General features: G+C 41.6%; 1 protein-coding gene across 4 annotated transcripts; it reads left to right on the forward strand.

The window, feature by feature from the left end:
* The first annotated feature begins 8 nt into the window (after positions 1-8).
* DDX24 (DEAD-box helicase 24) lies at positions 9-16,403 on the forward strand. 4 transcript variants are annotated; one of them, XM_064142402.1, is made up of 10 exons: positions 9-136; positions 1,065-1,165; positions 1,533-2,271; positions 5,760-6,137; positions 7,431-7,584; positions 7,973-8,488; positions 10,226-10,301; positions 10,889-11,077; positions 13,551-13,680; positions 15,478-16,403. In XM_064142402.1, the coding sequence occupies exons 3-10, from the start codon at positions 1,548-1,550 to the stop codon at positions 15,702-15,704; spliced, it is 2,394 nt and encodes a 797-aa protein (XP_063998472.1). In that variant the 5' UTR covers positions 9-136; positions 1,065-1,165; positions 1,533-1,547; the 3' UTR covers positions 15,705-16,403. The 4 variants fall into 4 exon arrangements, with proteins under 4 accessions (XP_063998472.1, XP_063998463.1, XP_063998452.1 ...); XM_064142393.1 differs by having other exon boundaries at positions 34-112; XM_064142382.1 differs by lacking the exon at positions 9-136 and adding an exon at positions 314-479 and having other exon boundaries at positions 1,065-1,191.
* The last annotated feature ends 1,013 nt before the right edge of the window (positions 16,404-17,416 follow it).

Consider the following 17,416-nt stretch of genomic DNA (forward strand, 5'->3'; position numbering starts at 1 on the left):
ACAAAGACCGGTCACTGCCGCAGACGCTTGCCCTCCAGTCCTTCACTCCGAAGAGCCCTCGGCCCACCCCACACAGCCTGCAGAGGAGCGACAGCCCTGCGGCCTTACACAGGTGTGGCGCTGGGACAGGCAAAGGGTGGGTACCAGAACCAGCACACGCAGATTGCCGGCAGGGAAATCCTGCAGCCAGGCCTAGGCCTGCGCCTGGGCCACCCCTCCCGCCCGCAGGCAGCGCCCCGCCCACCACGGACGCGCATCTACCTGCGCCCCGGCGCGGCGGAGTGACGTCACGCAGCGCCGGCAGTGCCCGGGTGCACGCGGTGGCGGTGCTGGGGCGGGCGGTGCTGTGCGCTCTGCTCCGCTCCGTCCTCTGCCTGCGGAGCTGCTTGGCCCGGCGCTGCGGGACCGTGCGGCCCCTCGGCTCTCGGCAGCTTCTCGGAGCTCCGGTGTGCGGCAGCGGAGGCCGTGCTGAATGTTTGGTGAGCGGTACTCGGGGCAGGCAGGACAAGAGCGGTTCGCGGCCTGCGGGGGTTTATCCGGCAGTTCTGGTTTTGCGTCCAGAGCTGTGTGCCTGGCCTGCTGTGATTATACTGTTCATGCTCATAATTCATATTAATAATATTTAACAAAAAAGAGTGCCTCCGAGAAGGATGGAGGGGAGCTGTTACAGAGGCATGTTGTGATAGAACGCAGTGGTTTTAAATTAGGGAAGAGTGGATTTAGATTGAATGTTAGGACCTGAAGTGATGGAATACCGGAACAGATTGTTCAGAAAGATAGTTGAGGCCCGATCCCTGGCGGTATTCAAGGCCAGGCTCTACAAGGCTCTGAACAAACTAGTCTAGTGGAGGATGTCCATTTACTGTGACAGAGTTGGACTAGGTGGCCTTTGGAGGTCCCTTCTATGCTAGTTTGAAGCTAGCTAGAATGTCTTGGTGAGAAGAATTAGATTACAGGCTGTGAAAAGAAAACAGTGGTGATGTCTGCTTCACTCATAGACTTGCTGAGATGTATAAGAACAAGAACACAAACATAGATAACAGAGTCGCTCTTTGTCTCTCTAGGCTTTGGGCTGAACTCCTCTAACCTAACCTGATGTCTGTGTGACTAATCCATCTGCTTCCTAACCCACCTGGCCGACTCTCCAAACTACCTTGAGCATAAGGTAGAGGAGTGGGAGAAAGGTGGAAGGTTGGTTGGGAGCCTTTCCTGGGGAATCAGGTTTCTGGGAGGGGTGTTGTGTTTCTGTATTACTTTTTAACTTATATTTTTATATATGTGTGTGTATATATATATAAAGTATGTGCTTGTATATTGTGCTAAGCTGTAAATATAAAGCTTCATTCAGTTTCTAGAGCCACTGAGTCTAGTCTGGGTGATTTTCCAAAGTGGGGAGGGGCTGGGTAACACCCAAACCATCACACTAGTCTATGATTTTAAAAGAGTAAAAGGGTGGTCCTTTGCATTTGTATCTGTTTGAGTTTCATAAGTGTACTTCTTTTGACCTGCTGCTGTGCTTTCTTTTGCACCAGTTTCTTTTTAGAAGAATGAAGACGAAAAAAGGAGCGAGATTTAAGTCATCCTTTAAATTGAGACAGAAAGGCATTAAAGTAATTGGAAAATGGAAAACTGTGGAAATAGACCCCAATCTATTTGCTGATGAAGAGTTTGAAGATATAGTATGCTTGGAGGAACTTACAGATTACAAACTAGTAAGTTCTTCTAAAGTGGGAAATGTAGAAGAGAAGAAGAGAAAGGCTAACAGTATATCAGAAGGCAGCAATGAGGAGAGCGAAGTGTCTGTTGTCCCTCCCAAAAAGAAAAAGAAAAACAAAAAATTGAAAAGCAATACAGATGAAAGCAGTAATCATAATGCAGCAGATATTGATGTGCTGGCTGGTAAAGAGGCAAAGTGCAAGAAAACAGTCGAAGTGGCAAGTTGTGAGGACCATGGACCCGTGTCTGAGAGTAATTCAAGTGTAAAAGATGCTCAAAAGAAAAAGAAGGTACCTAAAAATAAGGTTTCTCAGGCTCAGGATGTTCTTCCATTGGTATCTGCTTCTAAAAAGGTTAAAAACTGGACAACAGAAGTTTTGTCTGCCTCAACTGATCACAAGGCTGATGTGTCTGCATGGAAAGACCTGTTTGTACCTGAACCAGTATTGCAGGCCTTGAGCTACTTGGGATTTAGTGCTCCAACTCCTATTCAAGCCTTAGCCTTGCCTCCTGCCATCCGGGATAACATGGATGTCCTTGGTGCAGCAGAAACAGGTACAGATCTGTTTAACTGATTGTATATGCTGGGAAGTTCCCATTTGCCCTCTCGAAGTGCAACTCGTGGTTATGATTTTTTTGTATCACAGAATTAACCCAGTTAGAAGAGACCTCTAGGATTATTTAATCCAACCTATCACCTAACCCTTCTAATGAACTAAACTATGGCACTAAGTGCCTTATCTGGCCTCCTTTTAAGCACCTCTAGGGATGGTGACTCCACCTCCCTGGGCAGCCCATTCCAATGGACAATCACTCTTTCTGTGAAGAATTTCTTCCTAATGTCCAGCCTAAACCTGCCCTGGTGCAGTTTGAGACTGTGCCCTCTTGTTCTGTCACTGGGTGTCTGGGAGACGAGACCAACTCCCCTCTGGCAACAGCCTCCTTTCAAGTAGCTGTAGAGAGCAATAAGGGCTCCCCTGAGCTACTCCTTGTAGGGCTTGTGCTCCAGCCTCCTCACCAGCCTTGTTGCCCTTCTGTGGACACATTCAAGCACCTCAGCGTCTTTCTTAAATTGAGTGGCCCAGAACTGGACACAGTACTCAAGGTGTGGCCTAACCAGTGCTGAATACAGGGGCAGAATGACCTCCCTGTATGTAGGAAAAGAGCTTGTAGTTTCTGTATATCTCTCGGTACTAAAATGTTGTAGCTTACTAACAGAGGTTTCCATCTTTATGAAGTACAGTGTGCAAAGCTTTGAGATCTTTCTTTTTTTAAAATGCTTTTAACAGAAGTAATTTTTTTTACTGTTTCCTATTTTGGGAACTCCAAGGATGGAGTTGAGGATCAGTCAGTTTTCCAACAGCCAAACGTGTATGTTGCTGTGCCAGGGCAAAACAGAGAACTAGGTTCCTCTGCAGATGATTCAGTACTAACTAGGAACAGTAAAGAAATACTAACAGTGTTGGGCATGAATATGGCCTAGACATTTACTGTGGCAAAACAAGATCACCCTGTGCTCTCTGTGGGTTTGGGCTCTACGTTGTCACCTGCCCTTTTCCCTGCTTGTGCCTCGAGTATTGCATAGATAACTGGGGAGCTGCTACCTCTTTCTAGCTTGTGTTCGGCTCTTGCCTTTGTCTTTAAGCTCTGCAAGCCTTCGTGAAATGCGTTACAGCTCTTCTAATGCTCTGAAGTCTCAGAGTATTATGTTCCTTCCAACTTTTTTCCTTCTCGTACCTTGAAGTTTTGTCGTCTTTAGCAGTGCAAACACTTACCAAAAAACCTCCAAAATCTAAAACCGGGAAGCACAAGTGGAACCTGCTTTGATTTAAAGGTTTCCTATGCATTCTTTTCATCTGTTCTAAGTTGCTTTATCTCACTGCTTTCCCTGTTCTTCCGGGATTTGGCTAGAATGGGCTTCATTTTCTTCACAGAAACCTTGGGGGGCACGCCCAGGGCAGCCATCTGATCCAGCCAGTGGGGTATTCCCTGAGGTGCGAAGTGAAGGTGGGACTGGTCTGTGGCACTGCGGGTGTTTAACCCTCAGAGTCGTAGTTTCTGTTATTCGAGTTGTGTATTGCTTCTTTCTGGCGGTAGTATTCCCGCTGCTCGGTGGTTCGGCTGGGATTGAAACAGTAACTCTTGCAATGCTATTTGCTGTTCTCCAACACGAAGATACAGTAACCGATTTTTTAATTTTTTTAATTAGAAGCTGGGCTGGTACTACTATCTTTAATAAGATTAAGAAGCCCCCATGGGAACTGTTTTTGAAAATGGATCTGAAAATTTGAATGCTGTTTTTGTGCTGAAAAAAAAAAAGTGCAGTTTTGGTAATGCTGAAGAGTAAATTCCTCCCTAGCTCTGCAGAACGGAAAGCATGGTTGGTGGCAGGTTGTGTTGTCGCTGGCTCATTTGGTGTAAGCCTCATGTGATAACTGTGGTTTGTTCCATATTTTTTTCTCCTTTCCTGAGTGAAAGGCAGGTGGTCACCGATCTTCCTGTAGAAAACTGAGAGAAGATGTGGACGATTGTAGGAAGTGCTGTAGTTTGGAGAGGCTGAAACGCTCCGGTTCTTCTTTCTACATCTTCTTACAGCATGGGCTGCCCAGGGAGGTGGTGGAGGCACTGTCCCTGGAGGTCTTCAAGAAAAGACTGGATGAGGCACTTAGTGCCATGGTCTAGTTGACTGGATAGGGCTGGGTGCTAGGTTGGACTGGATGATCTTGGAGGTCTCTTCCAACCTGGTTGATTCTATGATCTCTTTGAATTGGGCCTAAGGCAGGAAGTTGACAAGTGAAAGAACTGTTCCTATTCCCTTTTTGGCAGCAATATAGGGAGAATAACAATATTTTGATACAACAGTAAATCTCTGTGGAGATCAGATGCAGGGATTTTTTTTTTGCAGTGATATAACCAGTTCCGTTCATTACCATGTAGAAATAGTGAATATTTTGGTTAAGGACCCAAACTTTATTGTACAATCTAAAACCATTTAAAGGAGCATGAATTAGCTTGAGCTGTAGTATCTAGGGGTATCAAGATATAATTCTCTTATGGTTTTTCAGCCTGGCTGCTGTGTGATTGGTGTCATGAAGGTAATGTGCCCTGTGAGGTGATTAATTTGTGGGTTAATCTTGTGCCTGCAGAGCAGTGCTGATAATCACAGATGTAGTCTATCTGGGTGCTGTACTGACATTTGCACTAGCCAGATTGCATTACATTTAATTCCAGATCAGCAGTGTTCTTGACTTTAAAATAGATGTTCAGTAATATAGAATCTAACAGTTTAAGTGCCTTAGAAATGCAGATTATAAACATTTTCTGCTTCAAGTGACCGCCCAGACTTGAAGAAAGGAGGGGAAGTGGATATGAGGAGGTTTTGCAGCAATATTGGTCAGGATACTGATCCTGGGCTTAGCTGTTTATTAACTAATATTACAATTCTCTGCTAAATAGGCAATACCCCTGAAATTAAAGTTGGGAATTTTGTATTTAACAGCCCCATTCTCTCAAAACTGTGCTATGATTATAAAATGTGAGCTGATGATACATCAGGAAATTACACAGTGCAATATTAAAAAATACAGTTTCTTGGAAAGTTGTAATCACAGTGTTACAGATCCTTCAGGTACATTCCAGCTTGTCCTTGGACTCATTTGCTATTTCTTTATTTGGAGAACGTTGATCAGAACTGTCAATTAGGGCATGGTATTCTCCTTAAGGGCATACAGTACTGTAAAAATATCTTGACTGCAACTGCAGCTTTTGAACAAAACACTGTCAGAACAAACGAATCTGCCTGACCTGGCAGAGACTGGAAAAATACCTGTTCACCAGAAGGTATGCTATTGGTGATTTCAGGGAGATGTATAAAGGGAACAGGAGAAAAGGTGCTGTTTCTCCTTTTCTAAAAATTCAAAAGTTTGTGTGTGTTACAGGTTATGCTTTAAGAACAAAGTGTGATAGAACGTTTCTTTTCTCATCTTTTCAAGTAAATGACTTGTCGATCTGTATTACTCTTCTTGTTTGTTTTGTTTTTTTAGGAAGTGGCAAAACGCTTGCATTTGCAATTCCAATGATTCACTCTGTGCTGCAGTGGCAAAAATCAAATAGCTCAACAGCCAGAAATGACAGTGCTTCTAAAGAGTCCCATCAACAGCATGATGAAACAAGATGGGAAAATGAGGATGAAGCAGAAAACTTAACCTATCAGCAGGCTGAAGACTCTGGAGGTGAAGATGATGCATCTTTCACAACAGGGTGTGTGAAGGTGCTGGAAAATCCCAAATTTGATTCTGGTGATGAGACACTTAGTGCTGCCTCCAGTAAAAAAAGGCCTCTTTTAGGACTGGTTCTTACTCCTACAAGAGAATTAGCTGTACAAGTAAAACACCACATTGATGCAGTTGCAAAGTTTACAGGTATGTAGATGCCCAAGGGCTATATCTGAAATTATGCTCGATTTCGATACTGTTGCTGAGCCAGAATGTGTACCACAGTTTCTTCTGCATCATAAAACTAGGGTGACTTTTGAAAGGTTAGAGTTCATAGTCATTGGTGTTTGAGAAATATATTGAGATCCTGCCATGAGACACATGTGGAAGTAAACAGTTAATGTTGCTTTATAACGTTTTCTTCCTTCAACTAGCTCTCCACTGATGTTTTCTTTAGCAGCACAGAATTAGTGCTAGATACTTAACCACAGTTAACTTTGTTCTGGTTGTGGATAATGTAAGTTATGATATATATGTTATATATACACACACATATATAATTTTAATTACCTGTTTTTTTCAGAGATACATGAATCTATACAGGTAATAGATATATCTACATATATTTACTTTGATCTATCAAAAAAAAATTATGGCCATAGGTTATAAAGGTAGAAGACATCGCTGGATTGTCTGACTTGCTTCTCACAGCAGTCAGGCCACGGCATGTTGCTGGGTAATGTGCCTAACAAAAGCAATTTCATCCTGTTCTTTCTCTTCCAAACCAGAAGTCAGCACATAGGAGTAGTGCTATTTGGGTGTGAAAATCTGCTGCTCAAGTGATGTACACTTGCTGCACCAGGAGAGAAAAACGTTTTCATGTGGGTTTTCTTTATTGTCACAATCTCAATTTGAAAAAGAAAATCTCCACCTGGAATTGTGGGCTTCCACAAGTACCAGGGAGGCGAGATCTGTGGTAGCTGGGATACTAGAGGAATCTTGCATTAGTAGTAGATTTGAGGTTTTCATGGGCCAGTGTATTTTTTGAAGAAGCAGAGTGAAATAATCTATGTATGGAGTCTTGTGCTTCCAAAGCTAAACTCATTTTAGTACCTGAGCAAATTACGTAAAACTAGCTTGTGGTCTGCACTACTGTGCAGTCCAGAGAATCATTAATTGTTATTAGCAGGACAAGCATTTCTCAGCCTTGTTCGTGCAGTGGCCTGTTAATTCATAACAGGAACATGCTTGTTCATGCAGATATAATTGACAAAACATGAGATTCTGATAAGCAAAGCTGATGGTTATGGAGGATGTACATGTGTCTTCTGCTGTTGGAAGAGAGGTGCACTGAAAGATTGTAAAACTGACAGTATTGCTGTGTGTTCTGAAGTTTCTTGGCCAAAATGCTTGCTGAAAGTTGCAGTATAGATTTTGGAAATTACTTATTTGAGTGGATGTATGTAAAGTCAGATAAAACCTGTTATTTTTATGTTCTAGGCATTAAGACTGCAATTCTAGTAGGAGGCATGGCTGCACAGAAGCAGGAACGTGTGCTGAATCGAAAGCCAGAAATTGTAATTGCAACCCCAGGCCGTCTGTGGGAGTTGGTTAAAGAGAGACACCCACATCTTTTAAATCTTCGGCAGCTCAGGTAAAGATGCTATTTGGTCTAACTGCCAGGTACTGAGCTGGACATTACTGCCTGCTGCCTGCTTACCAACTGCTTTAATAATTTAGATCATGTAAAATCACTTATTTCTTTGCTAAAACATTAAAATAAATGTCAGTAAATTGAAATGCACCCTGGTTATATTGATGGACAGAAATGTTGGTTAAAGCCAGTAGCAGGAACCTCAGAATTTAATTTAGAAACTTGATTTTAAAATACATAAATATGGAAGCTGCTGTAGCTTCACTGGCATACCTGGTGTTCCTTTGGGTTTTACATTCAGAACTTCCCTTATGTATTTAGCAGGAGTGTATCTTATTTGTGTTTATCTGCACAAGTGTATTTTTACTGTGTGTTTTCCATTTGACAGATGCCTTGTGATTGATGAAGCAGACCGAATGGTTGAAAAAGGTCACTTCTTAGAGCTGTCTCAGTTGCTGGAAATCTTAAATGATTCACAATATAACCCTCAACGACAGACTTTTGTTTTCTCTGCCACTTTGACTTTAGTTCATCAGACTCCCACAAGACTTCTGCAGAAGAAGAATGCTAAAAAGATTGACAAGAAGACCAAACTGGAATTGTTAATGGAAAAAGTAGGAATAAAGGCCAAACCCAAAGTAATAGACTTAACAAGGAAAGAGGCTACTGTTGAGACTCTTACAGAAACGAGAATCCATTGTAATACAGATGAGAAGGACTACTACCTCTATTACTTTCTTCTCCAGTATCCAGGAAGAACCATGGTCTTTGCAAACAGCATAGACTGTGTGAAACGTCTCAGTTCTCTCCTCACAATCCTAAATTGTGACCCTCTTCCTTTGCATGCCAACATGCACCAGAAGCAAAGGCTGAAAAACCTGGAAAGGTTTGCTGAGCGAGAGAGGTGATTTGATTTTCTACTTCCTAGTAGAAGGAAAACAAATGTGTAAAGATCATTAGGGAGAGAAAACAGCTCTGTCAGAGCAGGAGCAGGTTGGAGGAGTTAGCTGGGGATGCAAGTCCCACATTCATGACCCTAGGTTATTAAGGATCAGTTTTCAGAGGATGGTTGCAATGAGGAATTGGAACAAGTTCAGTGGAAGGCCACCAGGATGGTCAAGAAGTGCTGGCCTGCAAGGGGAGAGGCTGAAGGCTTGTATTACCTGAGAAAAAGACTTCGTGGTGATCTAATGGCAACCTTCTGGTATCTTAAAAGAATGTTACCAAGATGATGGTGCCAGCCTCTTCACAGCGGTGTGTAGTAGGAGGATTAGGGGTAACATGGGCAAGTTGAAACGAGGTTCAGGCTGGATAGAAGAAGTTTTTTTCAGTGTGAGGATAGTAAGGCATTGGAACAGGTTGCTGCTTTTGAGCAATTGTTCTGAGCAATCTGGTCCAATGTTATAGCTTATCCTGATTTGAGGAGGAGATTGGACGTGACCTCCCTTGGAGCCTAAATTGCCCTGTGGTCTGTCAGCTCATTGCTACTGAAGAAGCTGTCATTTGCTCTCTATTCAGATGGATACTTCTATAAGTATCCTACACACCTCTCTGGTGGTTTCAGTACTTCCATTGTCCAGATGCATCCCAGCTCAGTCCTGATATAAGTGCTGCGTGCTGTCAGACTGAGTGGGAACCTTGTACCTTGGTAACAAACTTGGACAGGGAGAACAGAAGCTCAATTGCCGTAACAGAGCTGTGGTATCTCTTGGCAAAATGTAGTATTGATAGTGTTGGCCTAGGCCAGATGGGGTATTTTCAGAGACTGCAGATTTTCAAGGTAAGAAGAAATCTATGAAACAATTGATCTATGGCTTGCAATCTGCAGGAGGCCATGAATTTTCTCTGCTTATCCCTGCTTTGCACCTTGTAGAAATAGAACATGCAGTCATATGCTACAAAGTCTTAACAAATTTCCATTATGAACAAGTAACTCTTCAGTTCCTGGGAAAATCTTTTTAAGACAAATTGTTCTATACCCTAGGGAGACTTTAGTCTCTGTCATAGGCAGTTTATATAAAATAATTACCTTTTTTTGAGTAGTTCTTAATTTCTAAGTATAAGAATAAATACTAATTATTCAAGTGGAATCCCCACTTTAAATTTCTAGCTTTAATTTATTGAGAACTTGGTAGAAGATATCTCAGCCCCAAAAGCTGTTAATTACAGTGTTAATAACGTGATTTTTCTTTACTGATAAAGATCAACTGTGCTGTTAATGGTATGGTCATGGTCATATCAGACTAAAGATGTTTTCTTAACACACCTTGGGGCAGAGAACTGAAAAATGTAATGAAAGGAAGGATACCCCTTTTCCAAGTAGTTTGATTAGGTCACTGAACAACTATTTGTACTAATGTTCCTGTGAACTTGGATTTTCTTTATTTGAAACAAAATATCCCTGCTGATGATAGAATTTCCCTTTTTTTTTTTTCCTATAAGAATTGCTTTTTCAAGACTGCCTCTGATGTAATAATGGGGATTGTTTCCTGTAAGGGCAAACAAATAGCACAGTAGATGATATAGTACCAATCTGTTTCTTAAATTGTTGTGGTAGAATCCTGGGTTGCTGTATTTTATGTTCCTTGGCAGATGGTTTACTCTTCAATTTTATATTCATTAAATGTTTTCACTTTCTCAGCTGTGTCCTTCTGACAACAGATGTTGCAGCTCGTGGTCTTGATATTCCCAATGTGCAGCATGTTATCCATTACCAGGTTAAATATTTTTAATGTTTTTTTATTGGTTTGGTTTTGTAATAAGCTTTTGCTGATCCAAATCCTGTCCACTCTAAATCTGTGATTCTCTTCTCAGCCCTGTGTATGATATAATCCCAACTAGAGATTTAATAATTTTAAATTTTAGTGTCCCTAGTGCTTTGTGCTTAAGGATCTCATTGCTGCAGTGACTGACTGTCGTAGGTAGCTGTTAATGAATGTGTGGTTATATATGAGAATTACATAATGAGTAGGGTTCTCCTTGCTTTTTATTTAACTGTGATATCCAGAGGTGTCAAATGACTCAGCTCTGTAACTCCTCTCTGAGGACACACAATTTTTTCCTGTTTTGAAAGTGAAAAGACAGAGTCAGAAGTTAGGAGAGACTCACAAAAGATTATACAAGGAAAAATCCTGGAGAACAGCGTATCTCCAGACATCATCTTTTCCTTTGCCTCCAGCTGTATGCCATGCAATGTGCCATGTATATAGAACTCCAGCATTCTCTGGCAACCTCTTGGACAAAACATAGCAGGTTTTTGTTAACTTCCCATGACCAGCTTCATGTTTTTTCTGAATGCTTGCAGGTCCCCCGTACTTCTGAGCTGTATGTACACAGAAGCGGCAGAACAGCACGAGCTGCCAGTGAAGGCCTCAGCCTGTTACTGATTGGCCCTGATGATTTGCTCAACTTCAGGAAAATCAATAAAACATTGGAGAAGAGTGAAGAGTTGCCATTTTTCCCAGTCGAAAACACCTGCATGACTTCTATCAAGGTAAAGAAACAACAGTTTCTTTGCAGCCTGAGTAGTTGCTTGCTTACTTATATTACTGCATTGCCCATCACATTCTTTCCAGGTTTCAGGTGATATTTTACTCTTTGGGATCTGAATTTGAAAATTAAGCAATTAAGTTAATCACACTTCATCTTTTTTAAAACAGTATTTGTGACACTAAGGTGTTTAAGCATAAATACCATTCCTATTTTTCTTTCCTGGCGTAATGTAGCGCTTCTCCTGACTAGATTCTCAAAAGCAGTACCGGGAAGTGTGTATGTTTTGTGGCTGGGAAGCTGAGATGGCTGGTTTTAGAGCCTTTTGTGATAGAAACAGACTAGAAAGCAGTAGCAGGTCCAGGGATCTTCAGTGGTCATTGTCTGCCTTCTTAGTTGGCATAGTGAGTTGTCCACTTTTCTCCTGTGAGACCACAGCTGCCTTGAGATCTTGTCAAGCCAGATATGTTTCCTTTTTCTAGATTATTGTCCATTTTAAGGATAATTCAGTTATTCACTAACTTTCACAAAACATGTATTTTAGAAAGCATCTAGTCACCACAGATTTTCTGCTTCTTGAATAAGGACATTCCATGTCTCAGCATTCTCTTAACAGTTTGGATGACAATAACCATGTACAACTTGATACATTTAAATACTGCATTTGAAAGAAATCCATCCAGGGTTGGAACATCTGAATTTTGCACAGTCATTGAGAAGAGGAGAAAAATGCAAGCAGTCTTGTACTTGACGAGTTCTTTATTTCTAGGAGTAAGGAGAAATATTATATAGTGCTATATATCATTTATATGTATAAAGACTGTAATGCAACAGATGTTTTCCTTGTGATATTCTGGTACTTGCTCATCCAGCTGGCTTGGACTGAGCCCAAGGTCTACCCTAAGTGGCAGCAGTGGTATCCTTGCCTTGGGAATAATGTCAGCAAGATTCAAAGCCCAGACTTACTGCTAATGAGGTATTTGGTGTGAAGCTTTCAAGAGATGCAGCTTTCTGAAAGAGGAGGAAAGTCAAAGAAATGCTTCCATGGGCTTATTTTTCTCCCCTTGGTAGAAATAAAAAGATTGCCTTTGTTATTTGGTTTTTTTTTGTTTGTTTGTTTACATGTCTCTTCCCACCCCGCTCTACCCACCAAATGTTTCTGGTTACTGAAAGAAATCTGTTGTTTTTAGAGTGTTTCTTCAGAGGTCCTTTTTGGTTTCTTGATGAGCAGTTCTTGGCTCTTAATCATGCACTATCAATTAATGGGCAAATAAATGTTGTTTCCACACTTAATTTTATCTGCTGCCATCTACCAGTATTCTCTGGTATCCATAAGTGTGCTTCTCTCCCCGGAAAAGATGTGTTTTTAATAACAGTATTCCTGCCTCCGAGATCTTTCATATTGCCAGGTCTTATGTTTGCACTTTGTCCTGTGCTTAATTACAAAGCCTTTGTAGTTGGAGCTAATAGTGGTGCTGGTTCATTGTCCCTTTGGCATGCTCCTTCCCTGATTCTGCATGCCTTCATTCAAATTTAGGAGAAGTCTGAAGGGGTTTTCACACTGGAGAAAAGGCAGAATTGGTAAACCACAGTAGAGGAAAGACTAAAAGAACTTGAATTTTAGAAAGATGGAAAAGCTATTTAAAGTTTCTTGTAATGATCTAAGATGTGACTGACTTGTTCTATTGACCAACTGCATGTTTAATTTCCTCTCTCTCTGGGTCTTAATTATCCTGGCAGCTCTGGCTGGTGCTGTTACTATAGAGCACCAGACTATTCGGTTGGGTTGGTCAGTGTCCTGCACAGCCTTTATCTGGTGCCACCACAGACACTTCTAAAAAGCAGAACTTGCTGCTGTGGGTTGATCATTGTAGGTGCAGATTTTCTTTCCATAATGAATTACTTTTCCAGCAGGAAAGCTGCAGATCAGGTTAGGTTTGCTGATTAGGTTTGTTTTTTGTTCCACCTGCGTGAAGCTATGAAGGAGGACAGGACATTGTGTCCTGTGCCTAAACAAAATGCAGGTGCATTGCTGAAAACATAAATAGCTCCTTCCATGTGGCCTGCAGGACTTTGCTTCTTCAGAGTGGGATGAAGCAAAGGCTGCCTTTTATTGTTGATACCTGTGACCCAGCTGTACTATTTTCAGATACTGGTATCTGAATCATGATTTGGTCCCTGATGTCTCTGAAGTATTTGTAATGATTTGTTTAAAGAGTGAGAAGTTAACATTCAGGCATGTTGAGTAGCTGAGATATTTTGTAAGTCTGATTCTTTCATGGATCTGAAGAAGAAGAACACTTCAGCAATTGATGACATGTTTTTATTACCTGGGATATCTGCTGGGACACCAGTAGGGGACAAAGGTGTCTCTATGCCTCGGTTACATTGTAATGCATGCTTTCAAAACACTGATCTCCCTAACTTGTCCCACATTCAAACCTGATCATAATGTCTAAAATGTAATTTTGTTGCAGGAGCGAGTGAATTTGGCACGGCAAATCGAGAAGGTAGAATACTTCAACAGTCGTGCAAAGCAACACAATTCCTGGCTCCAGCAAGCTGCAGATGCTCTCGAGATTGACCTTGATGATAACATGCTTATGGGCAAGTAGAAATGTTTGTTTTATGAGTATGCTCAGTTGGTCCTGTAACACAAGTGTCTAGAAGCCCTGCCATGGCAGAGAAACTCTTAAAACCTCTAGGGCAGAAAGGGAAGGAAATGAGTGTCATTACTACTACACGGTGTTGCTGGTGGTGTTAGGATATTTGTGCAATAGAGAGTGCTGGAGCTGAGGGAGTGAGAAGGTGTGACGATTTTGGCAAGTTGCAGGCAAGTCCACATGTCATAAGACAGACTGTTTACCTTTTGGCAAACATTGTAGAGTAATCTAATAGTCCAGTAAGTCCTGCTTAAGTCTTACCCACCTTGTGTGAAAGAAAAAGCTGTTTGTCCACTTCTGCTTTTTCACTCCCACTGCCCTGTAGTCAGGCAGCAGGACATGAACCTGACAGCCCTGTGTGGGAACACTCAGGAAGCACTAGCAAACACTGGAAGATATGTGAGCCTTATGCAAGTTGAGTTCTGTGGGCTAAATGGCCAATATTTACATTTCAAGTTCCTGAGATTTTTGGGTAGTGTGCTATAAGTAAATAAATTCTTATATTTTTAAAAGTAAATATTCTGCAGGCTGTGCCTGGAAGAACATGTGGGGCTGTGCAGCTATAAATGCAAAGTTTCACGGTGTTTAGAGGCACTGTAAAAATGAGCCACATTGTGTTCAGCATTTAGGAGCTGAAAGTATCATTTCCTACTAGTTATTTGAGGGCATGCTGAATAGGGCTGCTGCCTCAATCACTTCAGCTTAAGCCTGTTAGCTGCTAAGTATGCAGATGCCTTAACATTGAAGCATGTTTCAGATTACTTTTTTTTCTTTCCTTTACTGATGGCCGCACCAGCTTGTTCTTGACCACTTCGCGAGCAGGCATTAATCATCTCTGATAATTAGCACTCTGCTGTCTTGTTTTGACATAATCTTGAGTATGCTGTGCTTTGAAATGAGTTTCAAAACAGCACATCCAATCCAAGTGAATTGTGGCTCTTGAGTAAAGCACTTTGACGTGGTGCTTGGTGCCATGGTCTAGCCTTGACCTCTGTGGTAAAGGGTTGGACTTGATGATCTATGAGGTCTTTTCCAACCTTGTTGATACTGTGATACTTTGCCACCCAGAAACTTGACAGATTCATGCTTGAAAATGTTTCAGTCTCTGATTCTTCCTTTGCTTGCTGGAGACCAAAAATCTCAGTCATTCCTCCCCTAAATTAGATGCCTCTTAAGCTGTCACAGAGGATTTAGGAATGTCCTTTCAATCTACATTACAGCAGCCTTGATTCAGATTATTCTTTCTGGTGCAGGCCCAACCATATTAACTGTCTTCAGTATTTTTTATGCCCTTTCTCCTTTGTTATTGAATATGAGCACTTCATTGTTTTAATGCATAAGGAGGAAAGGGGGTCCTGTTTTGCAGGTGCTGAAATAAGGTATGCATAAAATGAAACACAGAGAAGCAGCTTCTGCCTGAGCAAGAAGCATTGGATTAATGCATTATCTTCTGTGCCCCTGTTTGTTTTTTTTCTTGTTTCTCTTCTGGGTTGAGAGCCAACTGAATGATTTAACAGAAAGATACCTAGGATCTAGTTCCTCAGTAGTGAGGATTCTCGATCTTCTTCTCCTATGGACAGTCTGTCACAGATGACTGGGAGATTGTATGGGAGTCGAGTAACCTTACTAAGACAGAAAGATGACTTTATCATCTTTCCCTAGCACTACAAAAACCTAGTGAGAGAGGCCAAGGCAAGTTCTTCTCCTGTTGTAACATTCTGTGTTTGACTTCTGCCCCAAGGAAAGAGAAGTAGTGAGCAAGAAGAAAGCCAGAAGCAGAAGATGCTGAAGGGGATGAAAAAACAGCTAAAATGTATGTTGTCCCAGCCACTGTTTAAAGTCCTCATGAAAACCAAGTACCCAACACAGTCTGGAAAACTACTGCCTCAGATAGCAGTGGATATTTCAGAGTCTGCTCTGGGTACTGTGTCCAAACACCAAGCCAAGAAGAAAAAAATGAAAAAGTAGATAACCGAGCAAGATTGCTCAGTGCAATGGAAACAAGGACAATCCTTATCAAGGCTGTCAGTACTTAAGGAAGAACTCAGCAAGAAGACATGTAGTATCAGAGAATCTCACCTATGCCTTGGTTGTGCAGACACAAAGCAAAATCTTCATTTAAAGGATTCTATTAACATGCAGTTCGTTACTGTTGACTCTTGTCTTGGATCTTGTTTTCTTATGTGTGGTGGGGTTTTTTTTTGTCTTATGCTCTATATTAATTGAAGTTAATTAGTTTTGAGTTCTGTGTATTACTGCATTTTGTGAGATGGGTAAAATTCACTGTGGATATAACAACAATGATAAAAACTTGATTTGTATATTACTCTCCTTAAAGGAAAGGGGGAGGTAGGCTATATGCAGTCTGTGTACAATCTGAGCTGGTGGTAATGGGAGAAGGTTTGGCTTTTACTGCAGTCAGTTCAGTGGTAAAGGCATACAGGTTGTATTATCAGCAGGTCTACAATTCTGCGTATGGAAATCTCACAAATATCTTTCTCCTGTTCCCCACTGTGTCTAATTCCCTTGTGTTAATATGCTTTAGAATGTACCAAAAAAAGTCAAGGTAGCAGTGAGCCAGGACACTGGGAGATGTGCAGAATTTTGAAGGGTGAGTCTTGGTACTCATTGTTTTATTAATAAATATTTGGAGTTTGTATTCAAAAACATGTTAGAACCATGTGCTTTGCTCTAATGGAAAAGATAATGATGTGAAATGTCACTTGAGATTTCTAGATCCTCACAGCCAATGCCATTTGCACTTAGCAGGCAAGGAGAGGGGAAAAGCAGACAAGAGGTAGATATAGCATTGGGATCTGTGTGGGTGGAAGCGCAAGGAACCTTCACCTGCTGCCTGTACACTGAGCTGAGATTTTGTCTCATACCGTATAAAACCAGTGTCACTGCCATGATAGGAAGTAGCAGTTTACTGAGCTAGTCAACAAAAAATGTGTCTTTGGAATTGAGTGTCCCCTGCAACCACTTGCCAACTCTGTGAGAATGGTAAACTCTACTCTTTCACCAATGTAAACAATAGCCCCTGTATTCCTCCACCTCTGGAGGGGCTTTATCTCGCTTTCTTGCGTTACTGAAGAAGACCTATGACAACTTAATTAGCCTTACCAACTACATGTGTACCTTTCCTTGCAATGCATTGTGCTTCCCCTTTGGAGCAGAACAGGGAAGGTTGTAGGGAGAGGGAGGATGATGAGATGCTATTTCCTCACCCATATGAGAAAAGAACACATCTTTGATATAAATGTGACTAAAAAGAATTCAAAGAAAGTGCCTTGGTAAGGAAATCTGGGAAAAAAGTGAATGAAGGCAAACATACCCTCATTCTTCTTCTGTGCCATTTTAATCACACTCTTACATTGTGGAAAGGAAACTTCTCACTGGTTTTGCATCCCTCAAGGGACTGAGGACCAGGTAGGCTTTTTTTACAGCTAGCAATACAGTTCTGCTTACAATTCACCAGCAAATCAAGGCTGAATGCTGACACGAGCTCTGCATCTCCTCTGAAAAATCTACATGTGGTAGGATGGTTTTGGCAATTTCTAATCCCACATGATCGTTTGGAGAACTGAGTTGGGGAACAGTAAGACTACTCTACCGTCATTGCTGTAATTTTTCAGCAGTGTCTGTTTTACTGTGTTTAACAACCTAGCTCTGGCACTCCC

This window comes from Pogoniulus pusillus, chromosome 1 (genome assembly GCF_015220805.1).
Source record: "Pogoniulus pusillus isolate bPogPus1 chromosome 1, bPogPus1.pri, whole genome shotgun sequence".
Classification (NCBI taxonomy): domain Eukaryota; kingdom Metazoa; phylum Chordata; class Aves; order Piciformes; family Lybiidae; genus Pogoniulus; species Pogoniulus pusillus.

What these genes read in the sequence shown, in the direction of transcription:
- DDX24 (XM_064142402.1), top strand. Translation starts at nt 1,548, where the DNA reads ATGAAGACGAAAAAAGGAGCGAGATTTAAGTCATCCTTTAAATTGAGA. An exon ending in TTAAATCTTCGGCAGCTCAG is followed by an intron (nt 7,585 to 7,972) that starts GTAAAGATGCTA and finishes TCCATTTGACAG; the next exon opens with ATGCCTTGTGATTGATGAAG. An exon ending in AGCATGTTATCCATTACCAG is followed by an intron (nt 10,302 to 10,888) that starts GTTAAATATTTT and finishes GAATGCTTGCAG; the next exon opens with GTCCCCCGTACTTCTGAGCT.